Source organism: Raphanus sativus, chromosome 1 (assembly GCF_000801105.2).
Source record: "Raphanus sativus cultivar WK10039 chromosome 1, ASM80110v3, whole genome shotgun sequence".
Lineage (NCBI taxonomy): Eukaryota > Viridiplantae > Streptophyta > Magnoliopsida > Brassicales > Brassicaceae > Raphanus > Raphanus sativus.
This window is the reverse complement of record NC_079511.1, coordinates 10,172,061-10,191,407: the sequence shown is the minus strand read 5'-3', so window position 1 is coordinate 10,191,407 and position 19,347 is coordinate 10,172,061. Positions and strand designations below refer to the sequence as shown.

Sequence of the window (19,347 nt, the reverse complement as noted above, 5' to 3'; positions counted from 1 at the left end):
ATCGAGAAACCCTACTTCGCCGCGACGCCACCGCCGGAAGAAACTTCTCTGTTGCTGGCCAGCGTCTCAACAGCCACATCACGCGCATACAACTGCGCCACTTCCGACTTCAGTCCCGTAGCTTCTTCCAGTGGAGAACTTCAATCGATTAAATAGATCGAGATCTCATCCTTAGCGCTCTAAAGCCACCAGACACAGACCTCTCTATGATCCGTCAGAGAACGTCATCCACCGCTTCGTCCTCTTCACCAACGCTTTCTTCCACAGCGAGCTTTACTTGTGACTCGAGAGCTCATCTTGAAGCAAAGCCCCAAACACCAGATCGACAATAAAAGGAGACAAATAAACCCTAACTAAGCCGCCGTCGCCTACGGAGACAAGACGACGCGGGAGCTTGAGCCAACCGTTTACCCTTGACGGAAGGGTGCAAACGCCGGCGGGCGGAACCGAACGCCCACCACAGAAAAGATGCGGCGCCGGGAGCAAAAAAAAAAACTTTTCTTCTTCACATGCACATAGATCAAGCAAGAAAATAGAACGGTCGATCAACACAAACGCCGGACCGACGGTGGCTGAGGAAGCCCCGCCGTCGGCGGGAAAAACCAAATCGCTTTTCTTTTTCTCTCTCTTCTCTCTCTAGGTGGTGAAACTTTTTTGATGAAATAACTCCGTAATACAGAACAATAACATAATGCCTTTTCTCAAAAAAAGAAGAAGCATATATACATTTATGAAATAACTCCGTAATACAGAACAATAATTTTATGTAGACATAAGAGACTTTCTTATAATTTTTGTTATTTATTAGATTTAATTTAAAACTAGATTTTGACCCGTCATTAAAAGAATGAGTATATTTTTCTGTTTTATATTTTAAAAAAAAAATTAATGTTATATTTGTATTTTAAATTATATTTCTTTTTTTATTTGTATAATAATTTTCCTAAATGATTAATAAGAGGTTCAAATAATTATATTAAAATAATTAGACCACACATATATCAATAGGTCATGTTCATATTTTAATAGTATTGATAAATTACAAATATTTTCACCAGGGATTTCATCTAGTAAAATACTTACCAAAAAAACTAATATAAAATCTCTAGTATTTTAAAGAAAATGAAATTAGAAAAGTAAAATAAAATAGAATTAAATATAGAAAGGTATAAACTATAAACATTAGTCCACAAGGCCCATCCCAATAAAAAAAAGAGGTGTAAACTCCTAAATCCAGAAAAAGCCCAAAGCTTTCTCTCCGTCGGTTCAAACAAACTCTATATTTCATCGCTTCTTCTCCTTCCTTCTTATCACTACTCAAAAACCCTAACATTGATTCTCGCGATTTGATCAAAATCACCAAACAATGGACGATTCTTCGACCATCGCTCGCAAGACATGGGAGCTCGAGAACAACATCCTCACCGTGGACCAACCCGATTCATCCTCCTCCGACGGAATATTCTACTACGACGAAGCTTCTCAGACCAAGGTCCAGCAGGAGAAGCCTTGGACCTCCGACCCCAACTACTTCAAGCGCGTCCAGATCTCGGCACTCGCGCTCCTCAAGATGGTCGTCCACGCGCGCTCCGGCGGGACGATTGAGATCATGGGTCTTATGCAGGGGAAGACCGATGGCGATACCATCATCGTGATGGACGCTTTCGCCTTGCCTGTCGAAGGAACCGAGACTAGGGTTAATGCTCAGGCTGATGCTTATGAGTACATGGTTGAGTACTCTCAGACCAACAAGCTGGTACCTTTCTCTCTCTGTAGCTCGTTATCTCTTTACAAAGTTTCGATTTTTCGAGATGTTTAAGGTTGGTTACTTCTAGGGTTTGTGATATACTAGGGTTTTAGAGATGCCCGAAGCGTAAAGTCTCTGTCTTTCGAACTGTTTGATTGGTTACTACTAGGGTTTGTGGTGTATACTAGGGTTTTAGAGATACCCTCATCGTTAGAAGCTTAAAGTCTCTGTCTTTCGAACTGTTTGATTGGTTATTGATGTATCTTTGGACCATTAGGCTGGGAGATTGGAGAATGTTGTGGGATGGTATCACTCACACCCTGGGTATGGATGCTGGCTCTCGGGTATCGATGTCTCAACGCAGATGCTTAACCAGCAGTATCAGGAGCCTTTCTTGGCTGTTGTGATTGATCCGACGAGGACTGTTTCGGCTGGTAAGGTTGAGATTGGGGCGTTCAGGACTTATCCGGAGGGGCATAAGATCTCTGATGATCATGTTTCTGAGTATCAGACTATCCCTTTGAACAAGATTGAGGACTTTGGTGTTCATTGCAAGCAGGTGCTACTACTTGTTGTATTATCTTCGTTTTATTGGCTTTTCTTTTAATCTTGGAGGCGTTTCTTATGTTTGATTGGTTTTGGATGTGGCAGTACTATTCGTTGGACATCACTTATTTCAAGTCATCTCTTGATAGCCACCTTCTGGATCTCCTTTGGAACAAGTACTGGGTGAACACTCTCTCTTCTTCCCCGCTACTGGGCAATGGAGACTATGTTGCTGGACAGATATCAGACTTGGGTAAATGATTCTTGGATATGCAAAGAGCAAGTTGATTTTTAACCTTTTTCATCGAGGTAGTTTTTAATATTTTTCTCTTTTTTCTTATCACTGTAATCCTTATGCCAATGAAGCTGAGAAGCTTGAGCAAGCAGAGAGTCAGCTGGCGCACTCCCGGTTTGGAGGAATACCGGCCAGTCTTCACAGGAAGAAAGAGGTTTGTCTAAATATAGGGGCTTTATGTTCTCAGTGTTTCTTGACTGTCTGAGATTATGAACTTGAGCTCTTCCACATGCCTCTTTTCAAAGTTTTTACTTATCTAGAGGTTTAACATTTGGCTAAATTAACTGCTACTATCAACATATAGCTACTTTGATTGATAGTTCGTAGATTAAAATCTTGTCAATAGTCTGTGTTTGGTTCCTAGAGTTCTGTTTTGGGAGCCCTAACTATGTGTGTTGTGGATCACTTTCTAGGATGAGCCTCCACTGGCTAAGATTACTCGGGATAGTGCAAAGATAACTGTTGAGCAGGTCCATGGATTAATGTCACAGGTGAGTAAATACAATCTGACATACTGAATACTGTTTTTTTTCCATTTTGGCTCATGAATCCATGAGATTGACTCTCATTCATCCCTGTGCAGGTTATCAAAGACATATTGTTCAATTCAGCACGCCAGTCCGAGAAAACTCCCAGCGACCCGTCAGAACCAGAGCCGATGATTACATCGTGAAGTTGTTCTTTTGTTTTGTCTTACGCAAGTGCAAATTGACTTTGCTTTTACCCGGTTTATGAGGCAAATATGCACACTGTTTTTCGTTTAAACTCCCCTCTAGTGTAGTACCTGCTTTAGACAAGTTCTTTGGGATGAGCTTTCATTAAATGACATTAACATGACAAGCATCAGTCATTGTGTTGTCGCCTTGAAAACTATCTTGAAGTTGTTATCAAAGGATTAACCATCTTAAAAGCTGCTAGAAAGTGCAAACAATGCTACATCCAGAAACAGAGAGCGTATAAACATGTAAATGTGGAGTGTCAATTTAAAAAAAAAAGCATGTGAAGTGTTTTTGGTCCATCATTGGTAATTTAGTCAAAAATCAGACTCGGCACCCATTTTTTCTAACTATTTTTTTTAACTGCGAAAAAATCTAGTCAGAAGCGATCACGCTGCAGCGTTAAAGTTGTGGATCCGTGAAGCATTCAACTTTTTTTAATCTTTTAGAAAGAGCTATTGGTGTGGTGGAGCATTTCTACAATTTCTTTCTTGTCCTCTCTAACACATCAATTTGTGAGGTAAAAATGACACTAATCTATGGATTATGCATAAAGAAGCTGAGGATTCAAGTTCAAAATCCTCCTGATAGATCCATTTCGGTTGCTCAAGTAGAGAGTGGAACTAATCAGATTTGTTTCTTTTTTGTTTGTATACTCTGTTTTCTGTTTTATCTTTCTTGTGCAAGAACATGTTTTACTCGAACACTCTTTTTCACTCATTTTCTTTTCATACATTAAAATAGACCACTCGTACATCTTTATAGTAGTCATTGTACTAACTACACATGCTTACTTGCACAACAACAACTAGTTTACACTCCTCGTCTCTAGATCAATCTCACACTTCAAACTTCAACTATTCTGACAACTCTTACCAACCAATAACCATTAACTTAACAACTTGACTTGGTTGTCTTTTAACCAACCTAATGCTAACTAATCTTATTCTCCTTAGTGTGTAACTCCTCGTTACACGATCCAGTCTCATCCTTGACTTCTTGCTTCTTCCACTTCATTGTAGTTGTGACTTGTTTTAGCTTCCTCTGTTTTACATTTCTTCACTGGTTACTCTTCTGCATTCTCTTACTTCTATCTTCTATATTGCAGGTTTAATCAAGGAATCAACTCTCAACATAGAGACACTAGCCATAGCAGATGGAACACACAGATATAGAGTTGATGCACAAAGATATTATCACTTCCTTCAGTTTGTTTGGTATGGATATATTGAGGACTGCCGAACACAAGTGGCCTGGTGGCTCTGGCCTGAACAAGGATCTCACAGTGTCTCAGCTTCTACTGAGTGCGGCTTCAGAGCAATATGTAAGACAAGGCGTCTCTCAGAAGCGAATCGGTGAACCCAACATTGCTACGGTTTGTGTCTTAGACTCGAATTTTTATCAACTTCAGTGGGCTGATGGAAGCAAGCAGATCATAATTAAAGCTTTCGTGATGTTATTTTTTAATATTTTTCTTACAAGATGTTGCGAGGAAAGACTTGAAAGATGAATATGGATGGGCTATAAGATGCTAAAATATAGCACAGAACCATATGTAAGAAAACATGTACTCTTAATTTGTCACTTGAGGTCGACTCAAACAGTAGTAGAGGTTGCAGTACTAGAAGAGGTTGTGTGCAACTGGACTGAAAAGCATACACCGAGATAGAGCTAAAAACAAGAATAAATGTGAGTACAGTGGTCACTATTGTTCTGAAGAATGGGGTTGTAAAACTAACAAAGACTTTGAATAATGCATTTTTTATATAAGAAGGATAATCTTAGACATTCCTCCCCTCCAAGGGTAAGAAGTAGAGACTTGATGACCTAATTAAGTTCTAAGGCTACAACTAACATGTCCATCATGCAACTAAAAGGCTATTGCAGCTTGTTGTTCTGATATTATACTTAAATATGCAATCATTTTTTCAGTCTTTCAAAAAGCACATAGTTTTTAGTGCTTGATTTTCTTACATTAAATCCTAAACAGACATTTTTTTTTTGTTTTGTTGATTAGCCATCCCTAGGCTAAAACAAGATAACAAAATAAGCTGATACATGCATCAGCTTTGAGTTTAGCACATGAGTGATTTTGATGCTTGTGCTCCATTAGCAACATCATCACTCTATCTAGAGAGAACCCTTTTCTCTCGTGAAGATGCAGTTGCAAAGAAGGTGGGAGATGACAATACGACATAACCACCATATGAAATTGGAGATCCCATTGGGAATCCGCAAATAAAAGCCACCTCAAGTTCCATAAAATGGGGTGGCTTTTAGAGTGAAACAAAAGTGTTGAGAGATAGCCAGAGAGTATCCAATAAACCATAGATGACTCGTGACTCGATGATGACGACGATTGTGATAGCTTTGATTGCTATCAAAGGTAAGGAATGAGAGGTGGCTGAAGGGGAAAGCCTGTTACACCTGTGACACAAAAGTACACTCTTAATAACTTTATAACAATGCATCTCTTTTTTTTGGCTTGTGGTGTATATATATTAGTATATGTATCATAATACGAACCTTGTTGAAGAGAAATGGTGGCAGGAGAGTAATGGTGAGGGTTGTCATAAGCAGAGAAATGGTGATAAAATGGCTGTGGTTGTGAGAATTGGACCCCACCTTGTCCTCCACCGCACGGATAAAAAGGAGCGGCCGATGCAGCAGCTGCGGTTAGTCCACTGCCTCCACCGTTTCCGTTTCCATACAGTCCGTATTGTCCCCCTGAGTTGCATCCGTACACGCCGTATAAGTTCTGTAAAACATCACATTATAGATTATAAGGTTATAGTATGTATTATATGATCATGACATGAACAACTGTATTGTTAAAGACAAAAGAGAATATTCGATTCGTTATACAAAGTTACTGACCGTAGGAAATGGAGAGTAATCTGACGAGTAAGGTGAGTACCTGCGCGTATCAAAATCCAATGTTTTATTACAAAACAAATTAAAGTGACATCAAGTACGAGTACACGTTGTCATGACACAAGACAGCATGGAAGCATGTGAGGAGAGAGAGGAGTTAAAAGGAAATGATTGGTGAAAGAGGGAATCAGTTTTATTTTTACAAGCTGTCGTTGACCACCTTTGTCAGGCATTATTAAACAGTGAAAATTAAAAAGAGTTATCTAATTACTAATAGTAATAATAGTGTCGGTCCACAAATTAAAATGGAAACATCAAAGGACAGCCAGCTATGTTATGCAAATTGTTTTGTTCGATTTTATTGATGACTATGAGTTGTATGGTATCATGCATGCATGTACTATCATCATGATCATTACATGTAATAAAGAAAAGAATGAAGAGTATACCCAAAGAGATTGAGAGGGAGGTGGGGATAGTGAGTGAAAGTGGGTGGTGGTCCAAAACCAGTTTGCATTGTGCTCATCATCACTCTCATATTATTAATCCTTCCTCCTCCTAGCACATTCATCAACCATCATCATCAGCATGACTTTGATATGATCAACAAGAAAGCTGTATCTATGGTCCATTAACATCAATCACCAGCTATATAGACAATGTAACTCCAAAACTTAATTGGCCACACCAATTTATAATCAATATAAACTTTATATAGACATTAACCATATATTAACTAAGAATTATTCTTTTCTTCTCTTGCTGTAATTTGCATAAATCATGAAGGCATATATATACAAACACACGTAGAAAGAGAGAAGGAGAATATATATTAAAACCATGGTTAGGAGTGGAGGGTTTGGATCTTTGAAGACCAAGAGAGGCAAGGTTGCAATTAGCTCTTCTTCCGTCGATCACCGGAGTACCGTCCACACAAGCCCTCCTCGCTGCCTCTGCTTCCTTGAATGTCACCTGAGATCATTATAACTTTACGTAATTAGTTCCCCTTCTCTCTATATATATGTATAAATAGAAACAAGGATATGTTTGTACATACGAATCCATATCCCTTGGATCTGCCGGAAGCCTTGTCGGTGATGACTACAGCTTCCAAGATCTCACCAAACTGCTCAAAGTGCTTCTTCATCGTATCCTTGTCCGTCTCCCAAGCTAATCCTCCCACAAACACCTTTGTGTACGTCGTGTCACCCAACCCTATTCCTCCCGCCATTTAGTTTTATCTTTGTGAGATTGTGAGGGACACAAAAGGTTAGTAGAAGTAGGCTATAAAAGAGACTATATATAAATAGTAGGCAAAGAGATTAGAGATCTGCTTAATAGATTCACAAGATAAGTTTATTTTTAGGGTTTGATTGGTTTTTTTTTTTTTGTCACTGAGGGTTTGATTGGTTATGTAATGAGAATAAGAAGATGGTAGAGGAAAGAAAAGCGAAAAATAACAATAATGATAAAAGTGACACTCGGAAAAAGATATTTGTATAGACAATATTGCCCCCAACTTCTCAATGCTTTCTTTTACGCGATTCGTAGCTTGTGTCTTTCACGAAGCCTCTACTCAAAGGTTATGTGGTGTTGACGCGCGGCTGATAGGCATGGTGATAGAGGCTTTGGTGTTTCTTGTTTATTGCATCTCCTACGGTACGTTCAATTATTTAAATGGAGAGTAAAGGAAGAAAATGGAATTTAGATTTTTAAAATGTTTTGTGTCCTCTTTTTCCTGAACAACACACATATTATACAGTTGGCTGAAGTTAATCAACGGCTGTAGTTGAATTTGCAATTGTGCTTATATATGCGAACTACTTGATTTTATTGATGAATAGTTTGTGGTTCTTTTTTTTTTTTTTGCTAAAATTTGAATAGTTTGTGGTGCTTGCAACAGGTTATATGAAATTTGCAGGATAAATCCGTTGTAAGTTTAGTTGTGTAGATGGAGTAGATTTGAGGCATTAGTTGTTGTATCACTTGTAAATCAAATATACTCAGTCACTTGTATAGTTTATATATTTCAAAGAGAGCCTAAAGTTTAAAAATAAACTTTAAAAGGCTTGTATTACTTTTTTTTCTAAGAAGAAACCAAAGCCAACCATACAGTCTCATCTCAGTATAGTGGTTAGAAAATAGAAAGTAAGATCATAAATATTTTAACCAACTAGACCGAACATTCTTATCTAAATATGGTCTTTCACTTACCAATTCTTTTCTGGCAGCCTAAAAGCTAAAGGATGAAGTATATAGAAGAAGGAGATGGTGTTTGTCTTTCATTGTTGCTTGTATGTTGCAAATGATGTTCCTGTTGGGAAGTATGAATAGAAAGGAAACTATACTAGAAAAAAGAGAATTAGATGGCGACCTACCGGTCGATGAACCAAAAGGGATGCTCATCCACGAGTTAATCAATGCAAGACGTCGATGGAGGACACGATTCTATGGAGGTCTGGGTCAGATGCGTATAACTCCTGGTCTTCATTTTCTAAAACATAGGAGCAGATCCGATTGCATAAAGAAAAACATAGAGGGAGCAAGGTGGTTTGGTTTGTTCAGGGGGTGCCTAGATTTGCATTTATTTCTTGGCTAGCAGTGAGCAGTCTATGATAAACTTGCAACAGGCACACAAATAGAAAGTTGGGAAGTAGCATAAGGTTGTCTGTTTTTGGTGAATCTAATGAGTCTAGGGATATATCACCTTTTTCGTCTGCCCTTACACTTTCACTGTATGGTTGGCGGTTATGGGTGATCTATTAGAAATTAATGCTGATCCAGATTGGGAGACAACCCTTACTCTTCTGGTGACAGGTTAATCTTAATACTGCTGCGGTTGGTGTTTCAACCATCAATGTACTACATATGGAAAGAGAGAAATGATAAGAGACACACATGAAAACTAAAGTCGGTGGTCCAGATAGATGACTATACTTATTTTTTTTTTCGAACTTAAGATGACTATACTTATTAATAAAACTGTTAGAAACATGATTTTGTCCTCTCGTTACTCTGAGAATCCCAAACTTCTGGAACTGCTCCAAAAATGACTCAGAGGACATTAGTTCATCGCAAAAGTTTCAGTTTTTCAGTCTTATTCTTGTGATTCGTTTGTGTACATAAACATTTACTTACTTAATTAATACTCTCTCCGTTTGAATAAGTGTCGATTTGACATTTTTCATAAAAATTAACAAAGCGACAAAAATATATGTAAGTTGTTATTAATTACATCTCTCCAACCAATAGTATTTGAGATAAATATTCTATCCATTTTCGAAAGTAAGATTTTCTAGATTTTATTCTTATTTCACAAAGATAATTTTTTTATATTTTTAAGATACTTTGTATATTTTTGAGAAACAATAATTGTGAACTAGATTTTGACCAAAAGGGCGGAACAATTTAATAAATTTTTAAAAATAAAAATATATATTTATATTTATGTTTTAATTTTATTTGTAGTTCAATTGCTTTTTTAAATTTTTATGATAAACACGATAGATGTTCGTAATAATGGTTTGAGATTAAATTATTTGATTTTACCTTTTTCTTTGGTTTATGACAAAGGTTAGTGATGACTTGTGCGCGAATATTATTTTTCTAATTATTTTATATATTTGGTGGTATATAATATACATATATAATATTTTAATGTAATTTACATGTATATAATACATGTACGTATATATATTGAATTGTGATGGAGTTATAAGTATGTTGTACATGGTTATTTTTATGAAAAAATTTAAAATTTGGTATATGATGTTTTTCTTTTCTTTTAGTTTTAGATGTTTTGGTTGTAAATTAATATTTTTTAAACTCGATAATTTTCAATATTATTTTTAAATATAAATTATTAAATTTTATTTATTTACAGTATTAATTTTAACTATGTAAATTAATATATATGACAAATCCTATCTTAATTATTGTAGTTGTTAAAAAGATCAAATATATATGGACCAAAATTTTATGAATTTACTTAGAATATAAAAAGGGTTGGGCTAACTAATTAATTTTTAGATGAAACCCATGTATTAACAAAAAACAGCTTAACATATAAAAGATTCAACGAGAGGTCGTGTATAGACAATTTAATTTGGTTTACTTATAATAGATTAGATGCTGTTTTAATTCAAGTTAGCTGGTTTGGTCTGTAATAATTAGATTATAGTGTATTAAATTAAATGGTCCATAAATTATGCACTTTTTTAACAAACTTAATAGAGTCTAAATTATGGTAGATACATTTAATACTCTATTTTAATAGAGTAGATATTTGAACTGATTAAATTTTATTGGTGGATAATTATTGGAAAGCGTATGAAAAAATAAATAGTAAAATAAACTGTAAACATTTATTATATTTCTGTTAAACGTGAAAACTCTAGAAATTTTTATTTTGTGGAACGGAGGGAGTAAAATTATTTATAAGAACAATGTAGTTTGCAATTAATTTTCAGATAAAAATAAATATTATTTGCATTGCAATTGTTAAGTGACATTTTTATGTAAAAAAAATGGCTAAAATAACACTTATTATGAAATAGATGGAGTATAAATTTAACGTTTCACCAAAAAGAAGTATTCCATAAAGTTGAACCCGTCAATTACTGATTTTGAGGATTCATATTAAGGATGAAATTACTCACTATATTCAGTTACAAAGAGTCCAGGATGTCAATGAAGGTCCAGTCTGGAAAATAAATTATTATTTTTTTGACGAAGAACAATTAATTAACACAGAGAATGCAAATGATTACTTATTATAAGCTAACAACGTTTCAAAACACGAAATTCCACTAAACTAAATGATAATTGACCAAATCCATTTAACAAATAAATAAATTCTATCAGACAACAAATGTAACAGACAACTTTCAAACAACTAGATTATCATCATCGATCAAATTTCGTTTTACCTCAACAATGTTGTAATCCAAATCTTCGAGGAGTGTATGCTGCAATGGCTTGATCATTCACTGGTATATAAACAACTAGGGTTGGCCCGCCCTACGGGCGGGAAGTTATAATTTTTTTTTGTCATCGGAAGTTATAACTAAACTATTTTATATGAATTTATAAAATTTTATGAAGTATTTTTAAAAATATTTTAGATTGAAAATGATATTATAAATAAATAATGAACAGAATTCTGAGATAATATTGTAATTTTTAATAACATATTTGGTTTGAACTGAATTCATGTATAACCTTTCTTATATTTCATAAATATAATGTAAGTATAATGTCTTTAACGATTCTTCCTCCCAACACAACTATGCTTCGCGCGGGATTTGGTATTTTGGCAAATGTATATTTTATGTTTGTTTCTAGATTAATCAGGTTGTTTCATGTTTGGTTGGAACCAATATCTAATTTTCAAAATCTTGTTGTTTGCCTCCTGCTAGAGACGATATAGGATTTCTCTTCACCATATTTTCGGCAAGGCATACATGTTGATTCTCTGAAGCTCAATTTAATTTGTCGTCAGAACCTAAAGACACAGAGGGTCATGATTTTTTTTTTGTCTGTGTTAGTTTCACGTTATGAGACTTGGGATTGCTTTAATCATTTAATTTAATGGGAGTTTCTGAACTTAATTTTTATGGATGTTATACTGGGGTAATGAGCCAGACAACTTGGTCCAAAATGTTTTTTTTTTTGAACTAAAGCTAAACTAAAAACGATTGAATTACAAAAAAAAGTTCAAGTGATCTTATATATCTTTGATCTGCTTCAAGCTCTGCATCACCACGTATCTTTTTAGGAGTAGCCAAACTTTTATGTCCACTACTCATGTTTTTCTTTGTTTCAGATGATGCTTCCTTCTTACTCTGAACACCTTTGAAGCTAGCTGCAACAACACACACAGTCTTCCCTTTTACATCTCCATCGCTTATTCCTGGAGCAGAAACCTAGAAATTTCAGCATCACTGATTCTTGAAACCTTCTTCAAATCAGAACTTTACATTTCATTAACCTTTTTAACAACAGCTGAAACAGTCAGAGTACTCTTTGTTGCTTTGTTATTCTGAGCTTTATCATTGCTTTTAACCTCGAACCATCAGCAGATCTGGCCACCTCACCATCTTTTTTAAGGCCAGATGTTTCAGTGTTCACGGAATCACATGGTTGTTGCTTTACAGCCAACGCATCTCTCTTTGCAGCAACAGAATTGTCTAGTTTGGTACCGAGAACCTTTTTAGTCAACGACTTCCTTCTCAGACCTGAAGTCTTAACTTTTTCTGTCTCTGAGATTTCAAAACTCTTCCTCCGCACAATCTTCTATGCATTCACCGCATCATGATGATCACACCTCTTGCCATGTTTACAGTGATCATGATTTGAGCTCACATGATGATCCCCACGATAACAGGTCCTTAATCTGTGGTTTACCTGAGCATGCCAATAGCTCCAGTTTTAGTGTTTCGAATTTACACACAGTGGATTAAACACATGCACATCTTTAATCTCTGATACAGTCGCTTCTTAGAGAGCCATAAGGACCTAATCAATTTTGGTCTTATAATTGTTCAACTGAGGTTTACTTCGCTCATCCTTACCTCTGCAGTGACCAAACATACGAAAGTAAATTGAGTTGTGAGCTCATAAATTGCTCATTCTCTAATGAGGTGTTAAACGGGCTGACGGGTATAGATCCCTGGATCAGAGTCAACTGCAATCAAGAATAAACAATCAAACATTTGCAATAAACATAATTGCCAAAGACTTCAACTATCATAGATTCAGATGTGAATAGTATCATAGATTCAAATGTGAATAATATCATAGATTCAAATGTGAATAAATACCACCTCATCTACCATAATCATAAGCTCTACATCCTTCCTCACGTTCCTTGCTTCTCAAAAATGGAGGACCTGTGTCACAACAGTCTCCCTGCAACGACCATTTTTCAAATCAGACAGAAGCTGTTTAGGGTTGGTCTCCCTGCAACTAAACGAAGAATCACGATCAGCTAAATTACAAAACTGGAGTAACATGTTCAGCTCTACGGTAACCTATTACAAAACTGAAGAATCCTGATCAGTTCTACGGAAACCAAATTATATTAAAAAACCAAAGTATCATGATCGGTTCAACAGAAACACTAACAGAACTCATAAAATGGCTAAAGAAACACGTGAGTTAACATCAATACAGAGAAAGGAAAAAAGTAAACCAAAAACTCAAAACAATCGATATCTAGAGGAGCAAATCGGCTAGAAACACTCACGTTAACCTTCGATTTAACCATCAAGAGAGATGAGGAGCAAGAATACATGAAAGATGGAAAGTGAGTGAGATTCGAACCTATTTAAACACGAAGTCAACATATGAGCAACGCAAGAGGTTGTAGTGAACTCACGAATTAAAGACACTGGGAGTAATCACGCAGGAATCGCAACGCATCACTTATAGAAACAGAATCGCCATCATCGCCGCCGGAAAGAAACTGAGAAAACGAAGGGGTTTGTGTTCGATCACCTGATCTTTGGGCTAAAGTCAGAGTATGTAAGAAGCCCAAATCAAGTCCATGTGACGCAGAATTAACTCAGCACACTCCGTTTCATTTAACGCGCCACATGTCGAACGTTCGGAGATTCAATTTGTGACATGGCGTCTGACGTGTCAGCAGGAGAGAAACAACTCTCTTTTATATATATAGATTAATCTTATTGATAAACAAGGTTTGTACAAGTTTACAACTGATTTTGAAAAAAAAAATTGATTTTTTTTTCCTAGCACCGTTTTGAGTTTATTAGGATATGTACTTTGCGTAGATGGAGTAAATTTGAGGGTAAATCAAATACACTAAATCACTTGTAGTGCCTAGATTTGTAGAGATTTTATGTATATTACTAGATCCTGACCCGCCCTTAAAAGGGCGGGTATATTTTTTGTTTTACATTTTTTTAAAGTTTAATTTTTATATTTATGTTTTTAATTATTTTTGTTTTATATTTGTATAATATTTTTCTTAAATGATTTATAAGAGGCTTTAATAATTATATCAAAATAGTTAGATCACACCTATATCAACCTATATCAATAGGTCATGTTCTTATTTTAATAGTATTGATATTTTTTGGTAACTATATTAAATATGTCAAATTGCATAACTATACACTTGTATCATATGCATTTCAAAATTTATTTTTAAACTATATTCCTAAAGTTTGCAACACATTATTATTTTCTTATTAATTACCTAATATAATTAGTCAAAAATACCGGTATCCTTAAAACCTGATTTGGAATCGATCCAAAAAAACAAAGTCTCATTCTCTATTAGACCTGACTTATATACTTGAACGGATCTTAAAATGTTATATCTAAAAACCAATATCAAATCCAGCCGGTACTGAAAATCGAATTTGTTTTTGAAAAATGTTTGAAAAATAAATCTTAATATATATACACGTAAATGGGTTAATATGATCTTCACTAATTTTAAGTAAAATCACATTTAATAAATATTTTTTAATCAAATAACCTATTTAAAATCCGTTAAATTAAATGAATTTATATGAATATTTATTTCTATTAAGAGTCCACTTAAACTCCGTTAAATTTTATTTTAATATTATGTGTTTTGTTAATTGATAAATTTAATGTCTATGTAAAATATTTAAAATTTGAATAAATTAATTTTTGGTTGGAAAAATTTCAATTTTTGGGTGAGATGTAAGTTATATTGTTGTAATATGATAATGATTTTTGAAAAAACTGATATTATAAATAACATTTAAAAATTATAGTAAAGTACACGTTTATTGTTGCAGTTATTTTCAAAAGAATCGGGACAGTTTTCACTTCACAAAGCTTAAGTCATCATCACCATTTCAAATGAAGTTTGGCCATAGAAATTTTTTGCCCCGACATGGATTGCGTCTTCACCGTGAGACCTCTGTCACTTGCTTGCACCAAATGCAGCATTTTAGGATGATAACTGGAAAAAAAAATGCAAGAATTTGTGACAGGCATGCACTTTAGGATTGTCTTAAAACAGAGTATTCTTGTCATCATCTAAATTATCATTCGTCTCTAAACCAACCTAATCATTTTGACCGTTCACCCAAAGAGAACCTTCGCTGCATAATCCCTTATAGTAAAAGCGAAGAATTACTTTCACCTGTGAAAAATATTAAAATAAATAGCCTTTTAAAAAAAAAATTAAAATAAATCAATGTATACGTACATAATAATATTATGAAGGAAGAAACGTAACCGTTTTGTTACAGAACAAAACATAACTGTTTCTGTTAGTTAGAAATAGAACATGGTTAGTGTTTAAATAATATATTGTTATATAAAAAGATGAAGAAATTGTTGGACATAACATTTCTCAACTGGTCATACTTCAACTTTAATAGTATTGATAGGATATGTATTTCTCTTTTTAATTTTTTAGTTTATTTATTTTTTTAGCAAAATATGATTTTAAAGCATCAAAAATCACTATATTACTTTTGAATAAAATTTAACTTCACAACGCATCGTTCGAGTAAATGTATATCGCTTGTAAACAAACCTAAAATCTAAACAAGATTTCTACCGCGTGCTTGACTACAGTACATAATCCTCTCCATGGATGCATCATGCATGTGTTGTACTGTGTGGTACCATTGCCAAACCAGTTTCCCGAGAGGAATCAGAACTCTCATCTTCTCAATTGATTCGTGAAGTGGATGGGATATTCATTGTCTATAAAAAGAATGTCACCAGAGAAAACTGATATTATGTTTGGAACCATTCTTACAAGCAAACAAGCTCATCAACGTAGACAACAATGTCTAATTACAATATATCTATATATCATTATCTCTTAATATTTTAAAGTCATGGGATTCCCGAATCTACATGTTTATTCTTTTCTTTTTCGACTAAGCTATATGTCTATTCTCATTTGTCTATTTATACCTTATCATTTACATAGTTTATGTATATATCAGGATTTGTCAGGGTCGGAATATCAAGTTGTTTATATAAATCTAGTTAACTCCCTCCTCGTCAACGAACATGTTGTTTTCGCTTAACTGTAAACTAGATACAAACAAATTCGTGCGTTCCTTAAATTACGTATACTGACCATGTGGTGTGTATAAATAAACTACCTTTGCATACAATAGCCTAGAGTATAGTTTGTGGCTAATACGAACAACGAACATGGCTAAATGTTTTGTGCCTCTTCTTCCTATCTTATTGACTATTCTTCTTCTTGCCTTCGCCGTTACAGAATCCAAAGCATACTCCACAACAACGCCGTTCGAAGGACATAAGCCAGATAAACTCACCCACCTCCACTTCTACTTCCATGACGTAATCACCGGTGACAAACCAACCGCCATAAGAGTCGCTGCGCCCCCTGGAACAAACTCCTCCACAGTCTCATTTGGTGTGGTTATGATAGCCGACGACCCGTTGACAGAGGGACCAGACCCGAGCTCGAAGGAAGTCGGGAGAGCTCAGGGAATGTACACATCTACGGATATGAAAATCTTAAGCTTCACAATGGTCTTTAACTTGGTGTTCACGGAAGGAGAGTTTAACGGCAGCACCGTAGCGATGTATGGACGGAATCCGATAATGTCGAAGGTGAGAGAGATGCCGATCATCGGAGGCACCGGTGCGTTCAGGTTTGCTAGAGGCTATGCACAAGCCAGAACTTATAAACTTGTTGGTTTAAATGCCGTGGTTGAATACAATGTATTCATTTGGCATTAATTATTTGGGATTTTGTTTATTATGTAATTCGAAAACGAAATATTGTTTCACTTTTGTTTGTCGTGGTTTGTATCGTTGAAATTTTGTTCGGTTTTGTTGTGTGTAACTTGGTGAGTTATATTGATATGGCTAGCTCTGTCTATATGCACATTGTATTCCAAATCTTGTACGAGTGACTGCAATTGCGTGTGGAATCGCATGTTTTAGCCACACATATAGCCATATAGGTAAGTACAGTTTCCTTTAACTGGTGGTACCTATAGTTAGACTTAGATACAAATTGAGTTTCGTGACAAAAAAAAAGATACAAATTGAGTTTAGACTGCTCGTACGCAATGTTCGAAGCTACAAAAACCAAAGAAATCCAAAGCTTAATTCAAGACCTACTACTACTAGTGTTCCAAAAAAAAAAAAATCAATACCTACTGAATTGTTTGGACTCTAAACAACTTTTGATTGTTATTAGTATATGACTTAATTATGTTTGGCTTGAAATGGTTTATTCTACTAATTCCACCAGTATTAAAAATAATTAATTTGAATGAAATGTAATGACCATTTCATCATTTCCATAAAATACAAACAAAATATAAAGAATAACATTTATATATAATTTTTGAATGAAAAATATTTCTATACATTTCTCTATAATGTTGATAAAAGTATAAATGACTAAATGACTATCAGAACATGAACACTTCTGTCGTACGTAGAATTACCGACTTTGAAAAGAAAGAACATGCAATCTGATTTTAGGAAATATCAATTGATTTCGTTCAAAAAAAAAAAAAAGGAAATATCAATTGATATAATGGTAGCAAAACGCAACACAATATTCAATTTTCTATATACTTACTGAAATACTGTATATATAAATACAAATAAAATTGTAAGAATAGGAGAAATTTTAAAATAAAATATAAAAGATAATCTTCAAATATAATAAAATAATTCTACTATAACCTAGTAGGGAAAATGTGCAATCCACGAAAAAAGTAATGGTATGCGGACAAAATCAAAGGCTCATTCCGTTAGTTTCTTCTAGGTTTGGTAACATTTCTCAATACATTATGGGCGTATGCAGCCGGTCCCTCTAATAAAGACCCACATCAATATCTATTTGTTAATCTCTCGTCAACGGACATGTTATTGTCACCAATAAACCAATAAAGTTGAAAGTTGAAACGTTACAAAAAAAAATATTATATAAACCAATAAGGCAATAACTATGTGTACAAATATCACATTTACACACAATAGCCTAATGTAGTATTTCTTGACTTTGTAGCCAACAAACAACAATCATGGCTAAACGTTTTCAGCTTATTCTTCCTCTCTTCTCAACGATTCTTCTTCTTGCCGTCACTGCAGAATCCAACTCTTACTCCAAAACGACTCCGTTTCAAGGATACAAGCCAGAGAAACTCACGCACCTCCACTTCTACTTCCATGACGTAATATCCGGTGACAAACCCACCGCCATAAGAGTCACAGTGCCCCCCGTCGTAAACTCCTCCGCCGTCTCATCATTTGGTGTGGTTGTGATAGCCGACATCCCTTTGACTGAGGGACCCGACCGGAGCTCCAAGGAAATCGGGAGGGCTCAGGGGATGTATGCGTCGACGGATATGAACACCTTAAGCTTCACCATGGTGTTTAACTTGGTGTTCACGGAAGGTGAGTTTAACGGCAGCACCGTCTCTATGTACGGACGGAATCCGATATTCTCAAAAGTGAGAGAGTTTCCGATAATAGGAGGTACCGGTGCGTTCAGGCTCGCTAGAGGCTATGCACAGGCCGACACTTACTCGATTAGTGGTTTGGATGCCGTGGTCGAGTATAATGTCTTCGTTTCGCACTAAATGACGATGAAATACAAATATCGAACTTGGTACGTAATGACTAGAGTGAACGAACGTAACCAATAACGCTGAATCATTCAAACATTTGGCAGTAATGTTTGGGGATCTTTTTTTATGTAACTCGAGAATAAATTGTAGTTACACTTCTTTTGTTGATGTTCTTATATTTTGATTTTGCTTTTCTTTGAAACCTGATGTTGTTGTTGTTGTGTCGACTAAAGTTTAATAAAAGGTGTGTGAGTATATTTTATTGGGAAAACTCGACAATAAATTGATTGACTCCTAGATATTATACTGGAAACATGCCTTTCAACAAAGTCTATAATCTATAAAACTTTTTTTTATATTCGTCCGCTTAGTTCAAGCTTACTATGAAAACTTCTCTTAAAATCACCACCAAAATCGTGTCTACTTCTAGTATAGCACTATTTCATATTCAACACTCCCACTAGTGATTTTGCTGCCACCAATCCTGAATAAAACCACCTGCCGCTGCTAAAAAAGTATCTATACCATCAAATGACCACGTTAGATGTTCGTGACCTATGACATTGACAACTAACTTAGCCA

At 35.2% G+C, this 19,347-nt stretch overlaps 4 protein-coding genes and 1 long non-coding RNA gene across 7 annotated transcripts; 3 read left to right on the top strand and 2 right to left on the bottom strand.

Annotated features, from left to right (window-relative positions):
• Positions 1-1,299: 1,299 nt before the first annotated feature.
• Positions 1,300-3,434, top strand: LOC108842505 (COP9 signalosome complex subunit 5a). Its single transcript, XM_018615473.2, has 6 exons — positions 1,300-1,756; positions 2,025-2,306; positions 2,399-2,546; positions 2,660-2,742; positions 3,002-3,079; positions 3,172-3,434. Exons 1-6 carry the CDS (start codon positions 1,367-1,369, stop codon positions 3,259-3,261), a joined length of 1,071 nt encoding a protein of 356 aa, XP_018470975.2. The 5' UTR covers positions 1,300-1,366; the 3' UTR covers positions 3,262-3,434.
• A 1,772-nt stretch (positions 3,435-5,206) lies between these two features.
• LOC108805949 (probable RNA-binding protein ARP1) lies at positions 5,207-7,589 on the bottom strand. The gene is made up of 6 exons (XM_018577946.2): positions 7,236-7,589; positions 7,018-7,150; positions 6,628-6,736; positions 6,182-6,221; positions 5,831-6,062; positions 5,207-5,731 (listed from the first exon to the last, which is right to left on the bottom strand). The coding sequence occupies exons 1-6, from the start codon at positions 7,407-7,409 to the stop codon at positions 5,685-5,687; spliced, it is 735 nt and encodes a 244-aa protein (XP_018433448.1). The 5' UTR covers positions 7,410-7,589; the 3' UTR covers positions 5,207-5,684.
• Positions 7,590-11,830: 4,241 nt separating this feature from the next.
• LOC130512341 (uncharacterized) lies at positions 11,831-13,739 on the bottom strand. Of its 3 annotated transcripts, none has more exons than XR_008945847.1 (4): positions 13,502-13,734; positions 13,003-13,144; positions 12,751-12,863; positions 11,831-12,583 (listed from the first exon to the last, which is right to left on the bottom strand). It is a non-coding gene; the product is annotated as an uncharacterized LOC130512341 (long non-coding RNA). The 3 variants fall into 3 exon arrangements; XR_008945848.1 differs by having other exon boundaries at positions 11,831-12,089; positions 12,168-12,583; positions 12,751-13,144; positions 13,502-13,731; XR_008945846.1 differs by having other exon boundaries at positions 12,751-13,144; positions 13,502-13,739.
• Positions 13,740-16,309: 2,570 nt separating this feature from the next.
• LOC130512340 (dirigent protein 2-like) lies at positions 16,310-17,063 on the top strand. Its single transcript, XM_057010215.1, has one exon. The coding sequence runs from the start codon at positions 16,358-16,360 to the stop codon at positions 16,913-16,915; it is 558 nt and encodes a 185-aa protein (XP_056866195.1). The 5' UTR covers positions 16,310-16,357; the 3' UTR covers positions 16,916-17,063.
• Positions 17,064-18,163: 1,100 nt separating this feature from the next.
• LOC108854938 (dirigent protein 2) lies at positions 18,164-19,022 on the top strand. The gene has a single exon (XM_018628618.2). The coding sequence runs from the start codon at positions 18,220-18,222 to the stop codon at positions 18,775-18,777; it is 558 nt and encodes a 185-aa protein (XP_018484120.1). The 5' UTR covers positions 18,164-18,219; the 3' UTR covers positions 18,778-19,022.
• The last annotated feature ends 325 nt before the right edge of the window (positions 19,023-19,347 follow it).

Excerpts from the sequence above, each read along its gene's own strand:
- LOC108842505 (XM_018615473.2), top strand. The coding sequence starts at position 1,367 with ATGGACGATTCTTCGACCATCGCTCGCAAGACATGGGAGCTCGAGAAC. Across the intron at positions 2,743-3,001 it reads GTCTTCACAGGAAGAAAGAG|GATGAGCCTCCACTGGCTAA; the intron begins GTTTGTCTAAAT and ends ATCACTTTCTAG. Across the intron at positions 3,080-3,171 it reads TCCATGGATTAATGTCACAG|GTTATCAAAGACATATTGTT; the intron begins GTGAGTAAATAC and ends ATCCCTGTGCAG.
- LOC108805949 (XM_018577946.2), bottom strand. The coding sequence starts at position 7,409 with ATGGCGGGAGGAATAGGGTTGGGTGACACGACGTACACAAAGGTGTTT. Across the intron at positions 6,737-7,017 it reads ACCCTCCACTCCTAACCATG|GAGGAGGAAGGATTAATAAT; the intron begins GTTTTAATATAT and ends TGAATGTGCTAG. Across the intron at positions 5,732-5,830 it reads CACCATTTCTCTTCAACAAG|GTGTAACAGGCTTTCCCCTT; the intron begins GTTCGTATTATG and ends TTTGTGTCACAG.
- LOC130512340 (XM_057010215.1), top strand. The coding sequence starts at position 16,358 with ATGGCTAAATGTTTTGTGCCTCTTCTTCCTATCTTATTGACTATTCTT.
- LOC108854938 (XM_018628618.2), top strand. The coding sequence starts at position 18,220 with ATGGCTAAACGTTTTCAGCTTATTCTTCCTCTCTTCTCAACGATTCTT.